Source organism: Diabrotica virgifera, chromosome 3 (genome assembly GCF_917563875.1).
Source record: "Diabrotica virgifera virgifera chromosome 3, PGI_DIABVI_V3a".
Taxonomy (NCBI): Eukaryota; Metazoa; Arthropoda; class Insecta; order Coleoptera; family Chrysomelidae; genus Diabrotica; species Diabrotica virgifera.
In genome coordinates, this window is record NC_065445.1 from 19,475,312 (window position 1) to 19,491,428 (window position 16,117).

The 16,117-nt window shown below is 34.2% G+C and overlaps 1 protein-coding gene across 1 annotated transcript; it reads right to left on the reverse strand.

The window, feature by feature from the left end:
- Positions 1–309: 309 nt before the first annotated feature.
- Positions 310–15,440, reverse strand: LOC114328477 (bombyxin B-9-like). The gene is made up of 3 exons (XM_028277336.2): positions 15,293–15,440; positions 7,295–7,453; positions 310–439 (listed from the first exon to the last, which is right to left on the reverse strand). Exons 2-3 carry the CDS (start codon positions 7,449–7,451, stop codon positions 366–368), a joined length of 231 nt encoding a protein of 76 aa, XP_028133137.2. The 5' UTR covers positions 7,452–7,453; positions 15,293–15,440; the 3' UTR covers positions 310–365.
- Between the last annotated feature and the right edge of the window lie 677 nt (positions 15,441–16,117).

Sequence of the window (16,117 nt, forward strand, 5' to 3'; positions counted from 1 at the left end):
TTCCAAATGTTAAAATTGTAGTTCGCTTTGGTTACGCGATCATTTAAAAACATTTAAAGAAACGTTTTTATTATTTTATTGTTATGAATGAACGTTTCTTTTTATTAATGTTTATTTTCTCCTCAGTAAAACCACTATACATCGACAAACAGACATGCAAAATGCAACTGTCCGGAATTTTTTGAGCAAGAGTATATATTTTACTTAAATTAATAATACTATTTCTTACCCCCATACTTTTCACGGTCATCTACACATAATCTCTTACGAGGATGTCATAAGCTTTTCATAAATATATAACTACTGGTGTAAATAATAGTGATTTATTAATTAAAAACATTTAAAAACTGTTAGAACTTTTTAAGTCAGTCACAATATTCACGCATCGTATCTAAAGTACATCTCTTAAAGCAGCATTCCTGGACAATCCCTGGCATACCTAAAACATAAAAAAAATATTTGTTAGTCTGTAATGATATGCCTTCCGAGGATCGACTGTAGAGAACCGCACGCGTCCTGATACCTGCGCAACCCGATACTCCACTCAGTTCAACTTCTACTCTGAGGCATCCAAGTAAGGCAGCCCAGAACGTATTTAAGGAGACTACCGACTGAGAATAATCAGTCTTGTGGCGATCAAGCTCTAGATTCCGACATAAATAAACGACATGAATTTAGAAACAGTAAGCGAATACACCTGGGACAGATAATTAATATTTGAAAACCAGAATTTACGATCAGTGTATCCTTCGTATACTCATGTATGGTTCACAGACGTGGATACTCACCAAGGCCAATATGAATAAAATAGTGAAGGCACAAAAAAAACCAAGGTAAAAGACGTAGGAGAAAATGCTGCCAAATTAAAATGGAGCTTCGCAGGACACAATATCCGACTAAAGCATAAATGATGGAGGGGTCCGGACAAATAATCCCCGGACAAATAATCCCGGACAAAAAATCCCCACAAATTATCCCCGGACAAAAAATCCCCGGACAAAAAATCCCCACAAAAAATCCCCACAAATAATCCCCACAAATAATCCCCGGATAAATAATCCCCGGACAAAAAATCCCCACAAAAAATCCCGGACAAAAAATCCCTACAAGTTTTTTTGGACAAAATATCCCCACAAAAAATCCCGGACAGAAAATCCCCATGAAATGTTTACTGTCTAATAGCTCTAAAAGTTTTCCCGTGAATGGTGGAAGATATGGGAAATACGCTAAGGCTGTGGGAATCATGTTGTAATTGGCTTAAATCTTTTGATCACTCTGCTTTGAGTAACTCTGTTTAAAACATTGTCTATTCATGATAATAACTGATAACTATACTGAAAACAATAATCTTGATTATACTAATGTGAAAAATCCGTTCCACGCATCGCATCGCCATGAAAGTTATACAAAGCTTTTCGATTATTTTGATTTTTTGTTGGTTTTGGAAACAAATTTATGTTCATTAATATTCGATATCAGGTTTTTAGAAAAGGTAATTGAGGATCTGTGTGCATCCATAAAAAAACTTTAAAAATTTACCCACAAATCAAATCAGACATGGCTGCATAGGGGAGAGGCAAGATGGGAGAAGGTCTGTAGGGCGGCCTAGAAAAAGATGGAAAGATGCAGTCTGGCGACCTAGAAAAAGGTGGAAAGATGCAGTCTGGCGGCCTAGAAAAAGGTTGAAACGTTATAGCCATTGATGATGATGATGACTAAATATTTTTTACGTTAAACTTACAAAAAGGAACAGAATTTTTTGCATTACAATCAAGATTATCATTTTCTGGACCAGCAGTTATCATCACGAATAGACAATAAGTACAACATGATTCCCAAAGCCTTAGCTTATTCCACATATCTTCCACGATTTTTGAAAAAACTCACAATTGGAATTCGACATTTGTTAATCGAAATTACAATGTATGCTTAATTTTAATCGCTAATCATTATTTTCGTGCAGAAAACTGGTTTCATGGCGATTGCTATAACTCTCATGCACTGAAGCTGAAAAACATTTGCGTCGATTACATTCACGGGAAAACTTTTAGAGAACTATTCGGTAGCAAAAATATTTGTTGGGGATTTTTTGTCCGGGATTATTTGTGGGGATATTTTGTCCAAAAAAATTTGTGGGGATTTTTTGTCCGGGATTTTTTGTGGGGATTTTTTGTCCGGGGATTATTTGTGGGGATTATTTGTGGGGATTTTTTGTGGGGATTTTTTGTCCGGGGATTTTTTGTCCGGGGATAATTTGTGGGGATTTTTTGTCCGGGATTGTTTGTCCGGGGATTATTTGTCCTAGCTTCATGATGGAATCATGAAATAGAATAATGGAGACCATGGTTAGAAAGAAGAAGCAGAGGAAGGCCACAAATGAGATGGGCTAATAATATTAAGAATATTGAAGGACACAACTGGAAACATGTGGCGCAAAATAGAAAACAAAATAGAAAGAGGGAGAGAAAAGGAGAGCCCTATTCACGCACGTTGAGATTCTGATAAATATTCAAAGTTTCTAATGAAGGAGTTCAGCTTAAAATGGATAAAGATTGCGAACTATACATAACCAAAAAACGTCACAAACTAGACTACCAGAGCCATATAATGAATATAGTCTGTTCGCTAAACTCAGACGCAACTTTCTAGATATTTTAGTCGGTAATTTTCCCAATTTTAGTAAAATTGGCAAAAAATAATTACTAAATAGTTAGTAATGTAACAAAAACGAGCGTTCGGGTATTTATTTACGACTTTATTATTTATTTATACAAGTTTACTTTACAAACTTTAGCTTAAGACTAAACTGTATTTACAAATATGCCCGTATTTATACCCAGTTGTTATTCTGGAACAATCGACGCCCATCTCTAGCTATCAGCGTGTTCCGCCTACGGGTCGTATGTTCGAGAAGTTCCTCCTCCTTTCCGCCGAGGCCTAGATCATTCGATGACGTCATTCTCGAGGTGTTTACTGTTATACGGCGGTCGGCCAAGTTTTCTCTTTTGTTACACTGCTCCCCTCTTAAGATCTGAGCGTCCCGATCAGCAACTCTAGATGAAGGCCCAGGATGGCGGAATCTACACGACTCTCCAGCTCTGCATACACCCTTCAAGAAGAAATAGCAGTCTACTGTCTTTGAAGGGTATGACATCTTCGGGTTCATGCAACACACAGTAATTCGTACGCCAGTTTCTCTGAAGATCACTTCAAGCATGCTTCTCACAATCTTCCAATCCAGATTTTCTACTGCATGGCCTATTTTTGGTATAGCCAAATCTTCGATGTCATAATTACACACGATTTTCTTCAAATTAGATAGAGCACGCCATATGTTCTCGTAGCTTGGCGTGTCCGTATAAGACTTCCTGGTCACTATATACAGCAAAGATCGAGGACCATCTTCCAATCGCAATACTCTTCCAATTTTAGGTTGTTGATTCCTTAACTCGTCCAGGCGGCCGAACTTTCTATTGAATACGGACGAGATTCCTTTAGTCATCTCGAAGTCTTGGGCAACACAGTGGGCTAGAGAGACGTTTTCTGGAACACCAAACAGATCTTGCTGAACTTCTGTGGTCACGCCGAATCTAGCACTCTTTCTTTCTGCGTAATTTGACATAAATTCCTTAAAACTTGGCTGTGCGGCATCTTTCATTTCCTGTTGGAGGACTCGGGCTTCTTCTGTTTCATTGGAGCCAGCATATGGTGCAAGACGATTTATGTGAATAACTTTTGGTTTACCGTTTGGCAACTTCTTAATTCTGTATATTACGTCATTTATTTTCTTCTTAACTTCATACGGACCTTCCCATTGTCTTTGCAGTTTAGGACACAGGCCTCGACGACGTTGTGGATTATAAAGCCAGACAAGATCACCTACTTCGAAGCTTTCATTCTTGCAGCGAGAATCATATTGATCTTTCATTCTGTCACTGGCTATCTGGATGTGTTGTCGGGCAAGTTCATGAATGTTGTTCATTCGTAACTTCAGGCGGTCTACGTATTCTTCGCCTGCAACATATTCCTCGGAAGGTCTGCAGCCAAACTCTAGGTCGCAGGGCAAACGAACTTCACGACCCAACATCAGGCAGGTTGGTGTTTGACCTGTAGTTTCATTCACGGCCGAGCGGTAGGCCATCAGGAATAAATGAATGTGTTGATCCCAATCTCGCTGATGTTCAGATACAACTTTGGACAAGTGTTTACCCATCATTCGGTTCATCCTCTCGACCATTCCATCTGATTGAGGATGCAGGGGTGTTGTTCTGGTCTTATTGGCACCAATCAATTTACAAACGTTTTGGAAAAGAGCTGACTCAAAGTTTCGCCCTTGGTCGGAGTGGATCTCCAAGGGAACACCAAATCGGCTGAAGAATTCTTTAACAAGTACCTCTGCAACGGTAGCAGCTTCTTGATTTGGTAATGCATAGGCCTCGGTCCATTTCGTAAAATAGTCCATGGCTACCAGAATGTATTTATTTCCAGCATCGGTTTCTGGAAATGGACCTGCAATGTCGATTGCTACTCTTTCCATAGGACTTCCAACATTGTACTGTCTCATGGGTGCTCTCTTTTTACCAACTGGACCATTACCGGATGCACACAGTTCACATTTCCGGCACCATCTTCTTACATCATCTTTACAGTTCACCCAATAGAACCGTTCTCGAACCTTTTGCAGAGTCTTTTTAATACCAAAGTGTCCACCTGATGTACCGTCATGCAACTGACGCAATACTTCTGACACTTTACTTTTAGGTACAATCAACTGAAGCTTTGATTCTGTACCATCATCGTTCTCAAAGGTTCTGTACAGAAGATTATCTTTTAGTACCAGGCAATTCCATTGGCTCCAGTAGGCCTTGACTTCTGGACTACATGCACTAATGTTCTGCCAACTAGGTCTCTCACCTTGCCGCATCCAATCCAATACTCTTTTTATACATGGGTCATCTTCTTGGGCGTCTTGTAACTGTTCGGGCTGCCATTGCTCATTAACGACGGTGGTTCGTCTCACAGGGCAAAGCTGCTCCTCTACTTTAAGCCGGTGATTACAACTTTCACCGCATGGCCGTATTGAGGAAGCATCTGTATTTGAACCAACTCTTCCAGCCCTCTTCACGCGTCTCTTCGGGATCGTGTCACGAATCACCCTCCGTACCATTTCCACCAAACGTTCATCTATTCTCTTATCGCCTTTTTCCACGGTTATTACTCGATTGTTTCGTGAAGCTTGGCTAGCTGCTTCGTGTTCCAAGGCAATAGCAAGTGCTTCATCTAAAACTTTCGGTCTTGCTAGTCGTAAAGCTTTCTGTAGTTCACTATCTTTCAGCCCATTGTCGAAGGTATCTACCGCAATTTCTTCTAAAACGCTGTCTGGCACCTCTGGATAAGCCAACCGCACCACACGAGCCACATCTGCTTCAAATTCTTGCAGATTCTCACTTGCTCGTTGACTTCTACTTCTCAGTTGTGCTTTGTATACTTGTTGTAGATGGGCATCTCCATAGCGTTTTTCTAGACGAGTGAACAAGGTCTGGTAACATTTTTCTTGACCCTTAGGAATTGATCTTAATATATCTGCAGCATCACCTCGCAAAGCCGCAGTCAAGGAAACAGCCTTTTCCTGTTCGGTCCAATGATTGGCGGTCGCAATAGCTTCAAATTGTCTAAGATATATGGACCAAGAGGACTTTCCATCGAATGGTGGTAATTTGAATCTCATATTATGCGACGTTTCGTCTCTCGGTAGTTCATCTTTCACTACAGGATCTAACGCTGCTGCATTAACTGATGGTTGTACTTTTGTATCGGTTATCATGCTCTCTAGTTGTTTGATCTTTTCTTCTACGGTCTCTACACTTTTCTGCATCTTATCGAATGTTCTAGAAACTTCTTCAAATTTCTCGTCATTCTGTCTACAAACGTCTTTAATTACTTGAGAAACATTTTCAAATTTCTCGTCGCTTTTTCTAGAAGTTTCATCGATCTTTTGAGAAACACTTTCAAATTTCTCGTTGTTCTGTCTACTAACTTCTTCGAGTTTCTCGTTGTTCTGTCTACTAACTTCTTCGAGTTTTTCGTTGTTCTTTCTAGAAGTTTCATCGATCTTTTGAGAAAGACTTAGACTTATCTTAGACGTTTCATCGATCTTTTGAGAAACACTTTCGAATTTCGATAAGATCGCTTGTTCTGCTGACTGGAAGTGGAACGTCTTTGGGTCATCTCCATTCTTCTTGAGGACCTCCTCGAGTCGTGCTTTCAGGACTTTCTTGGACCCACTTGCATCTTGCTCGTACTCTTCTAATTGTTCACGGAGCTGTTTTAGCGAAAGTTCTTCTAGCAACATCTTTAGTCGGCACACACCTACTTTTCAAAATGTCTTTTAAAAGTCTTTCCGAATACCGAACAATTAACGCATTCCGGTTATTCCCGACGAATAAAGTTCAAAAGTCTTTTAAAGTCTCTCTGTAATTCACTTATTTATATCGCACTAAGTTTACCGAACACCGACACCAACTGTAACAAAAACGAGCGTTCGGGTATTTATTTACGACTTTATTATTTATTTATACAAGTTTACTTTACAAACTTTAGCTTAAGACTAAACTGTATTTACAAATATGCCCGTATTTATACCCAGTTGTTATTCTGGAACAATCGACGCCCATCTCTAGCTATCAGCGTGTTCCGCCTACGGGTCGTATGTTCGAGAAGTTCCTCCTCCTTTCCGCCGAGGCCTAGATCATTCGATGACGTCATTCTCGAGGTGTTTACTGTTATACGGCGGTCGGCCAAGTTTTCTCTTTTGTTACAGTAATCACTAAATATTTAGTAATTTTGCCAATTTTTGCAAAATTGGCAAAAAACAAAAAAATTATCGACTAAAATATCTAGCCAGTTGCGTCTGAGTTTAGCGAACCGACTATAATTAACAAATGATACTGACCACTTAGGACCATAATTCAAGGTAAGATGAACCACTACCGAAGTTTTTAGAGCAGCAGCAAACAAAGTCCAAATAGCCATGTTTGTGTTCAATATGTGCAACAACTCAACCAGGAAAATCCCAAGGGGAAGGGAGGGTTACAACTTTAAACTGCTTTAATCTATCAGCAACACTTTAATTACTCATAATGGTGTTAAGTTTATAGAGCTTAAAGTACATCCCAATGGGGAGGGAGAGTTATAGTCCCCAAAACCCCCCTGGTTACGCCTATGAATATGTAACAACCATAACAAAGGAAGAGATATTCGACATCCATTTATATTTTATATAATAATTCCTTACCTAATGATCTTTTCATTCGGGATAAGCATACCGTTTTAAGCATGTATACCAATCGTCTACCGCAATATTGTTGGCCCAAGTCCACGTCCAAATTACCATTGACATAGTAAAATGAAAACACTAAAGCACAGAGCAGAAATATACACTTTAGCTGCATTTCTGAAACGACAAAAAGTGTTTTATTATATTTATTTCAATGACACAAGCTAAAATTAAATTTTTTTTAATAAAATAAGCATTTCAAAGAACTACTTCCCAGGCAACCAAGTGACGTCATATAACGTCAAGGAAACGTCAGTTTTGGTTGAATATATACACGTGTTTGAAAATTACGTCATATAGACGTCTTTTGTAGGTGATTTTAAACACGTAAGATTAATGACGTTAAAATACGTTTAAAAAACGTTTTCATTTCAAACAGTTTAAGTCTGACGTCACAAAATTGGGAGGAGCTTGTTTGTATTACTCCAAAAAATTTCGTTAAATAATGTTCATAAGAAATTTCTCATTTATTGTTTACGTGGTTTGTGTCTTGTGTGATAAAATAAGACTTTTCATTTAGATATTTAGTTGAAGAAACGTGTTAATTAAGAGATTTGTATTCGTTTTTGCTCAGTGAGTTAGTTTCATGCAGTATTCTTCTTGACAACTCTTTGAGGTTATGTTTATTTTCTGTTAATGAACTAATTATGTGTTATCGAGTTTTATCGAGTAATTTGTTAATATATTATAATTATTTATTAGTTTGTATGATTTTTCAGTTTTGACACAGTAAGTAGGTATACTTATATAAATAGCGAAAATTATTATAATGCGAGGGCTGGTGCAATCATACAGAATCAATGTTAGATTGCTTCTAATGCACAAGCGATCTTAAACAAATGGTAGTATATCTTCGACACATGGGACGTAGACCTATAAGTTTCATGTTACCTATTTTTTATACTACCTATTTTGAAAGATCTGAAAGGGGTCACTTTTTGAAAGTATTAACCTTCCGATGACCAACCTTTTTTTGTTACACGGATGACCAAGGGGGGTAAAAATGACCCCAGGTCAAAAATGTCAAAAATGACAATTAACAAAAAAATAAAGTTTTTTTTTAATTTTTAATTTTTTTTTTGCATGGACTTTATGTCATTCAGCCAGTCACAACATGAGTATTAGTGTCATGTGTAGTGTGTATGTTGAGTAAGTGTCTTGTTACTTTGCAAAGTCGACGTCATTAGCGTAAAACTACTTGTAATCACACATAATAGACGCTATTTTACTAAACATCACCTTCAGAATATATTTTTTATTCGTAAAATATAGGAAATTTTTTTTATTTCAAAATATGAGGATATCTAGAATGATATTAAAGTCAGATAAAAAAATAATGAGTTAAAAATTAAAAATACTTTTGAATTTATTAAAGAAAAACATACGCTGGGGTCACAATTTCCCCCGCTTGCTCATCCGAAGGTTAAAGACGTGATTTTACCGACGTATAAAAGTCGTCACCTTTTAGACGTTTTAAAATCGTCACAATTATGACGTCAAATCGATGAGACAAATACACGTGATTTTCAACTTCGGTACTACGTCATAGAAACACGTCAATTGGTCATTTTTATGACGTGTTATCTACGTTATAAAAACGTGGTTTGGTTGCCTGGGTTGGGACCGAAGTGGAAAATGATGCATAAACTCAAATACCAAGAAATAACACCCATGTAGATGTTGGAAGTGAGAGACGCAATTACGCGCCTTAAAAATAGCCAGTCCCTAGGAGTGGGAACTAGTTATTTTTAAGTTTCTTCTTTTTTCCTGATGTTTCTCCAACAACTTTAGTAGCACTACCTCGAATGATATTGACCATTTTCCTCCAAATTATATTGGGGCTTCCTTTCATGTTCCAATAAATTTTTTCTAATATTTCTTTTTTTCTTTTTGTATAGACATGATTCTCTCTGTTATTTCAATGTGTCTTCAGTAAATTTTGTTCGATCGTTTTCGTGGTCTTTCCACTGATCGTCTTCCCATTGGGGAACCGTTTCTGGCCATCTTTACTACTTTATTTCTTGTCATTCTACCTATATGGGCGTTCCATTCTACTCTTCTGTCTCTTACCCAGCCCGTGATGTTCTCTCTATGTTAGGTCGTCTTTCTGCCGCGTACGTCGTTATTGGTTTAATGGCCGGTTTATAAATGTTGCCTTCATTTCTTTCCCGATACTTTTTTTTCCCATATTGTTTCATTTAGGCAACTTGCGGCTCTGTTTGCTCTATTCACTTGGTCTTCTACTTCGGTTTCGAGCTATCCGTAGCTAGATAGTGTGATGCCTAGATATTTAAGCTTCATCACTAGAGATCGGAATATATGCAAAGTGCATATAGATGCATATATTGCATATTTTCAGACAACAAACACAACATTGCATATTTAAGCTAAACACGATTTATTTTGCATATTTTAAAAATAAATTATATAAAAGTTTAAAATTTTCCTCTCTTAGTTGGAATTTTATAACTTCGATATGAACGAGCTCGTTATTTATCTATCTATCGCTCATCTGGACTTTCCCATTAATATCTGAATTTAACAATTATGTGTGTTCCCAGAAAAATATTATTTTATTAGCGTAGCAAATCGTAGGTACCTACCTGCTTTTAAGGGTCTAATAACTATTTTGTCAGTTTCCGGCCAACATTTGTTTAAAGTAAACGTTGTATCGTATTTAGTGCTTTTGAAGTGATTGGTATATATTAAATTTAAATATGTCTACCATTCAAAAAAGTGCTTGGATAAAGTGTTTTCCCGAGTTAAAGGTAAGTGGAGACAAAGTATTTTGCAAGGCCTGTTCCAAAATCGTAAGTTACATTCATTTTCACATTTCATTTTTTAAATGAGGAACTGACAAACAAAAGCCTCATGTCCCACAAAAGAAATTTTTCTGGAAAGAGTGTTTTTATTCGACAAATTCGCTTTTACTTCTATAAAGACGGACATAGAGAGAAGCATCAAAATATAAGAATCCATCAAATTGTAGACAATTCCGCTTTTGTTCTTCAGCTTAAGTAACGCACTTTGTTCTTTAAGTAACGTCAAATTGCTAAAGAACTTATGTTCATAAAAGTTAATTTTAGTTTTTTACCAGATCTAATAAAGTCATTAGAACAAAGGAATTTACAATTCAGTGATTCGGTTAATCTTGTTAACACTTTTTCTGCTCATTGTCAAAAAATTCCCGGAAATAGAGGGATTACAATTAGAAATAAATTAAAAAATGTTTTGAAAAAAATGAGGGCTTCGATTGTTTGAGGAAAGTTGTACGTATTTTTGAAGGCAACCTTTCTGAAGATCTTACGACTTAATATATTGTTTTATTTTTGAGTATTTTTAATATGCATTTGCATATTTAGACAAATTTAGAAAAAATATCTGCATATTTGTAGTAAAATTAATGCATATATATGCGCATATTTTGGTAATGTTGTGTTGCATATATTCCGCTCTCTAATCATTAGATATACTGCTACTGAAACCGTTGGAAAAATGTCAAGAAAGAAGTTTAAGAATAAAAAGAAACGGTGATAGTCAAAAGAAATTAAAGAAAAAATAAAAGAGACTACAAACTAATATAAACAGTGATAAGAAAATAGGTTGGACAAAGATCTTCAAAATTATACGGTCATCAAAAAGAGGTTTACTAATAATTACTACTCATATTAGAGCAACTAAAGGATCTTTTCTCAATATTTGTTAGAGTTTGATTAAAACTTGACTTCTGATCTTTTGGAAGATTATCATGATCAAATAATACATTTTATTAGAATACGCAATAAGATTAAAGGAACCATCATCTAACAGTAACTAGAGAAAGAAAGAGCTCTTAGATTGATTTTTAATTAAAGAAATAAGAAGAAATACCCATAAAAGCGCTTTTATATTAACTTACTTATATTAACTACACAGGGTGAGTCATGAGGAACTGTACATACTTCTACCTCGTATAGAGGGTCCTATGGGGAATAACAAATGACCATTAAAAAGTGTCTGCTCCCCTTGTTTAATAATATAGAGGACGAGTTTCGCATTTTGACAGAAATTTATATTCGTCATAATTCTTGAACGGTCAGGTCGATGTGTCTCTTATTTTGGTCAATCGTTACACTATTACCACCTAATCAACTGATTTATTCAAACTAGAAAAAAATCAGGTCCGGTTTTAAAAAATTAGTTCGTTTTTGTCTTAGAAAAAATTTCACCCTGTATACGCTTTTTGAAAACTCTAATATGAATTTTACAAATTAGACAAAAAGGCAATTAAAATGGCCTATTTATTTTTTCCCTACATGATTACTTAATTTTTTATAAAAAAATCAAATTTGACTGTGAATAATAATTAAAAGTTTGGTAAAGTGAACCATAGATTTAAAAAAATTTACTTTTATTACAAAAATTAACTTTTTTTGAACAAATATTTAATTTATGTTACCACCCAATCAACTGATTTATTCAAACTAGAAAAAAATCAGGCCCGGATTTAAAAATTTTTTCGTTTTGGTCTTAGAAAATATTTCAGCCTGTATACGCTTTTTGAAAACTCTAATATGAATTTTACAAATTAGACAAATAGTCAATTAAAATGGCATATTTATGTTTCCCTACACGATTACTGAATTTTTTATTAAAAAATCAAATTTGTCAAATTCGGAATTTTAACCTACAAATGAAAAAAAAGATGGCATCACGGTTTAACTCGCTACAACGTTCCATTTTAAAAAAATTTTTCTAAAATTTTTACCGCACATATCTCTTACTATTGTGAAGACTAAGACAATTGTTGTAGACTTTCAGTCTTCTTCTCGTAAAAGTTATGAATTTTTAAAAATAAAAGGTGCAGATTCGTGAATTGCAAAGTTAAATCGCAAAAATTAAGTGAAAAAATTTAAAATTTATCTATTTGATCACGTCTATGTTAAACTATAGAGTGCAAAGAGAAGTGTTATGGGGAGTTTTAGATCTAGACGTGTTATAGAAAGAAAAAAAAATGGTGAAACTTTTAATTTTAAGAAAAACGTTGTTTAATTTTGTTATTTTTATGGTAAAATTGCGAGTTTGACAAATTTAATTTTTTAATAAAAACTTAGGTAATCGTGTGGGGAAAAATAAATATGCCATTTTAATTGCCTATTTGTCCAATTTGTAAAATTCATATTAGAGTTTTCAAAAAGCGTATACAGGGTGAAATTTTTTCTAAGGCCCAAACTAACTAATTTTTTAAAGCCGGACCTGTTTTTTTTCTAGTTTAAATAAATCAGTTGATTGGTTGGTAACATAAATCATATATTTGTTAAAAAAAAAAATTTTTAATAAAAGTTAATTTTTTTAAATCTATGGTTCACTTTACCAAATGTTTAATTTATAGTCAAATTTGATTTTTTTATAAAAAATAAAGTAATCGTGTGGGGAAAAAATAAATATGTCATTTTAATTGCCTATTTGTCTTATTTGTAAAATTAATATTAGAGTTTTCAAAAAGCGTATACAGGGTAAAATTTTGTAGTGTAACGATTAACCAAAATAAGAGACACATCGATCTGACCGTTCAAAAATTATAACGAATATAATTTTCTGTCAAAATGCGAAACTCGCACTGTATATTATTAAACAATGGGAGCAGACACTTTTTAATGGTCATTTGTTATTCCCCATAAGGGCCTCTATACGAGGTAGGAGTATGTACAGTTCCTAATGACTCACCCTGTATTATAATTAATTTTAAATTACATTTATCAATATTTAAGTTGTAGACGAAGTAGCGAAAAAAAAACAGTTTTATTATAATACCGCACCTCCCCTCAAACAGTATCACAACTCAAAAAAATTAAAAACGGTTTTATTGCACCAACAGTTTAATAAAACTATAAATTCTTATCTCAAAAAGTGTTACGTCTATTATTGACTAAAGTATTTCTCGTTAGATGATACTAGTGTCATTATATGGTTAAACAAAATCAACGACGCCCCGAACACGTACAGTGTCATATATCAACTTGTGCAAGGTATTTGTCCATCTAAGATCTGTATAAAGCGTCGTTTGTTGAGTTAAGACAGTATGTGATTGCTTTATTTAAAACAATCTGCGAATATACTCAAGGAAAGTAACACATTTATTTTTCTTTCTGCAGTATTTTTCGACGAAAATTTTGTTGTATTTAATGTTTTTACTTACATTTTAAAGTTAAATCATATAATTATTATAACTTTGTTAACCAGTCAATAATGATGATACTATTATTCTGTACGGCAATAGCCACTTTTAATAAATAAAATATGGTAAATTTTTCGATATTTTATCTGTATAGTGTCACAACTCAAAAAAAAATATTTTTTTAAAATATTTTTGTCAGAATTAATACGCTATTTTGTAGAGCTTTAAAAATCTTTGTTAGGTACTCCCTAAAAAAGTTATTGTTCTAATTTTAATAGTTTTTGAATTACATAAATCCGGAAAAGTTCTAGCACAAATTTCAAATGTCGTTTTTTCGATACTTTGTTTTTTTGACTTATGACACTGTGTGAGCGGAGGTGCGATATGTTGTATATACAGGGTGAGTGGGGAGGAACGCCCTAAACTTTAAGACTGTATATACCTAATAACAATGAAAATAACTCATATTATGTTGTTATTCGATTTTCGTTTGTATCCGAGATACGGAGGTTAAAATTTTTCTTACAAACTGACGATTTATTTATTACTCTAAAACCGGTTTACATACAATAATTAACCAGACATACAATAATTAACGATTTTATATTCACCATTGGCGCGCGTACGGGTAACGATCTGACATTTTTTAAAGAATAAAAATAGTACGCCACTGGGATATTTTAAATTAAAAATTATTTTTGAATTCCCCGTTCAATTTCTGACAAACAATCTATCTTCCCATTTGTTCATACGACGCTTCGTTTTCGTGCAAAAAATAAAATATCTTAACGCTTACAAAATATTTGAAATACTCGTAAGTTTCTACATACACATTCATATTCGCTCCGTGCGTGACCATAGTGGGGATACACGAAACTATGCCAGCGCCCGTAGCGGCGAAATATGACAACTTTGGCGAATAATGATTGAATAATAATTTTTTTCAATAGATATTTCGCTTACCTGATTATTGCCGTTTTGATTTTTATTATTAATATTTATATTTTCATACTGACTTTCTTTCATTCCCCGATCTGGTAGTATATTCCTATCGTTATCTATTTCCATTTTATATTACACACACACCACAAAATTAATAGTTCAATAGACCCAGCTAATGTTAAAAAAATCTAGTACTAATAATTCACACTGCCCAATTGCTTTCGATGTACACTTAATTAATGTTAACAGAGACAACTAAGCTATAACGAAAAAGTGAAGAAAAACCTTTAAAATTGTTATTTTTTTTTTCAAAAAAATATCCGCTTTTTAATTTGACGTTTATTTGACATTCGAACTTATTGTTTGTATAATAAATTTTATCAAAAATGGTAAATAAATATTACATTAACGTCAAATATGTCATATGTGTATCATATTATGTTTAATGTCAATTTTGTTCAACAAAAATTTCAGGCGACTACGCTAGGTGTCAGTCATGCACGGAGCGAATAGAAACTTCGTCGAATACTTTATAAGCGTTACGATATTTTATTTTTTGCATGAAAACCAAACTTAGCATGAAAAAAGGGAAGATAGATTTTTTGTCACAAATTGAAGTAGAAATTTAAGAAAGATTTTTAATTTGAAATATATCAGTGGCGTACGCATTCTGTAAGAAAAATTTTGTCGCCTGTATCTCGGAAACTAATTAAAATCGAATAACAACATATGATTTATTTTTAGTTATTATTACGTATATTATACAGTCTTATAGTTTGGGGCATTCCTCCCCACTCACCCTCTATAATATATTTATAACAGTAAAAAACTTATAAAAAAATGTTTTCATTACTTACTGCTTTGTTAGGCACTGCTGTAGCAAACAACTCACTACTTGTTAATAACAATCTCAAAAGTGGACAATGCACAATTTATATTTACATTTGGACATTTGCACTATTGATCTCATTTGTTTTGCCAAAGATAAAAGTAATTTAGATTACGTAGAATATATACAGTAATATTTCTATGGATAAACCCGCTGATTATAAGTTTTTTAAATCTATAATTAGAAATTTTGTATCTAATATAAATAATCCAGGGCATTTAGAACCAAAAATACTGGAATAAATCGATTTTTAAATACAGCACCTAACGACAAAATTTTTGTATTGTGTTCAAAATGACGCCAGGAAAAAGTTTACAATAGAAAAACGCTGGACGGAAGGGCCACCCGAGAACTTTATCGTACCGATCTATTATCGTTATCGTACTAGATACGGGCATTCTATAAAAATAGCAAAGTTACTCGTTATTTTGATATTTTAGAAACACCTTGAATACTTGACAATATTTTATGGTTCTACGCATCATTAATTCCTGCATTTGAGAAAATAATCGATGCCATATTTCGGGGACACACTATAGATGTATAGATTATTGCATAAATCAATAGAATATTATAGTCATACTTTCATTTCAAATTAGTTCATTTTTCTGAGAAATTAATAGTTTACAATATTTGCATTTCATTCTATTTCTGTTACGCCAGTCAATGCGCGAGATTAAGAACAATATATTACCTCCGAATTCTATCCTACTGCATGGATTTTAATGAAATTTTGGGAGTAGCCCAATCTCCCAATTTAAAGTCTATCCTATATTATATACTATGGCGCTTT